This window comes from Nanorana parkeri, unplaced genomic scaffold (assembly GCF_000935625.1).
Source record: "Nanorana parkeri isolate BGI_ZX_2015 unplaced genomic scaffold, ASM93562v1 scaffold658, whole genome shotgun sequence".
NCBI classification, from domain to species: Eukaryota; Metazoa; Chordata; class Amphibia; order Anura; family Dicroglossidae; genus Nanorana; species Nanorana parkeri.
This window is the reverse complement of record NW_017306926.1, coordinates 241068-243014: the sequence shown is the minus strand read 5'-3', so window position 1 is coordinate 243014 and position 1947 is coordinate 241068. Positions and strand designations below refer to the sequence as shown.

Below are 1947 nucleotides of genomic sequence, written 5' to 3'. Positions count from 1 at the left end.
AAAAAGTGAAAACCCCCCTCCCTCCTCACACACACACATATTATTAGACATGTGCGAAGACAAAAAATTCATTTCAGATGAAATGAACAAAAACAAAAAAAGTTTTCATTTGTTTCATCAAACAAAACACTTTTTAATGCTATTTTGGATTCAGCCATTGGCGTGTTCAGGAGGCAGGGCGCATGACGTCATATATCACCGCACGTGTTGGGCGCCGCCATCTTGGTGTATATCTAGGTATACACCAAGATGGTGGGGGCCAATATCGGTGTGTGACGTCACCTGACGCCACGCATGCATGGCGTCATGTAACGTCATGCTCCCCGCCTCTATGATGGTGGCACGCATTCACAGAACACACCGGGGGCCAACATGGCCGCCGCACATTCTCAAACAAATTATTATTATTATGTGCCTGAATACATTTCTCGTATATTCGGACATATAGTAATTCATTAATTTACAAGTAGTCTAGGTTTTGTGTTCTGTTTTCTATTTTTACTTTTCTAGATATACTGACTTGAAAAAAGGATCGGCATGACAACCTGACACTTTATTTTTATAAACTCTATTGTAGTTTGACATTTATTGTTTACCTTCTGTTTTATTTGATAAAAATACTTCTATTGTGCCTACAAGTTTAATACCTTTGAATAAAAGTTTTATTTTTATCACACTTTTTAATTTTTCTTTGCGGCTTAACAAAATATGAGTCTTTAAATGGTGCGAATATTGGGGAAGATGGGTGTGGTTACTGGGGGTGTGGCCACAAAAGGGTGTGGCCGCTGAGGGGTGTGGTCACTGAGGGGCGCTGTAAAGCTTTCTCGCACAGGGCGCCTAAAGGCCTAAGGCCGGCCCTGACTGTGATATCTCCGTGTTTGATGTGATTCTCCCGGGAGGCATTTATAGCCCTGTGATTGTGAGAGCCGCTCAGCCCATCAGTCCTCCCCGAACTGCACTCAGAACACCCAATGGTCTGTGTTCCTCTACATTCTACATCCATCACAACGATACAAGTATGCCGATATCTGACCTCCGTCCTTCCCTTCAGTCTTCTATCTGACCTCCGTCCTTCCCTTCAGTCTTCTATCTGACCTCCGTCCTTCCCTTCAGTCTTCTATCTGACCTCCGTCCTCCCCTTCAGTCTTCTATCTGACCTCCGTCCTTCCCTTCAGTCTTCTATCTGACCTCCGTCCTCCCCTTCAGTCTTCTATCTGACCTCCGTCCTTCCCTTCAGTCTTCTATCTGACCTCCGCCCTTCCCTTCAGTCTTCTATCTGACCTCCGTCCTTCCCTCAGTCTTCTATGTGACCTCCGTCCTTCCCTCAGTCTTCTATCTGACCTCCGTCCTTCCCTCAGTCTTCTATCTGACCTCCGTCCTTCCCTCAGTCTTCTATGTGACCTCCGTCCTTCCCTCAGTCTTGCACAGTTGTACCGGCTCCTCTCCTGGACTTAAGTTGCCTCCTCTGTTTTCACTGCACACTGTGAGCCCCCCCCTCCCCCCCTCGTGGCATCCCACGATGCAATGTTCACGCCGTAGCAGCAAATAGGGAGCAAGGCCTTTAAGGCAATTCAAAATGCACTATTATCGCAGACAATCCTATCACTCCATTGTTGGCAGATCAGGGAAAGGTGGTTTCTGATTGGCTGGAGCGGCTGTAGAATTTAAATGATTTTTATTCCCCCCCCCCTGCAGACAATGACCAGCAGAGACGGGAGAGACTGAAGACGGTGGTGACCCGCATGGAGCGCGACTCTCTACCTTCCAGAGCCTCGTCATCGCGTCCCGACTCTCGGGAGAGCTTAGACTCCGCCTTACAGCAAAAGGTGAGGAGAGTAAATTGCGTTTTGGTCAACTTTTACATTGTAAGCTGATGTTGAACGTCTTTTCTTTTTTATTATTTCTTTAAATCTTAATTTAACAGTTACGGTAACGGTTTTTCATTTT

The 1947-nt window shown here is 46.2% G+C and overlaps 1 protein-coding gene across 1 annotated transcript in view; it reads left to right on the top strand.

Moving 5' to 3' along the window:
- The window catches only part of SPATA7 (spermatogenesis associated 7), a 34553-nt gene that overhangs the window by 14201 nt on the left and 18405 nt on the right, over positions 1-1947 (top strand). The window contains exon 7 of the mRNA XM_018563350.1: positions 1696-1826. Within this exon, the coding sequence (XP_018418852.1) occupies positions 1696-1826 (131 nt within the window). The remainder of the gene's footprint in view (positions 1-1695; positions 1827-1947) is intronic.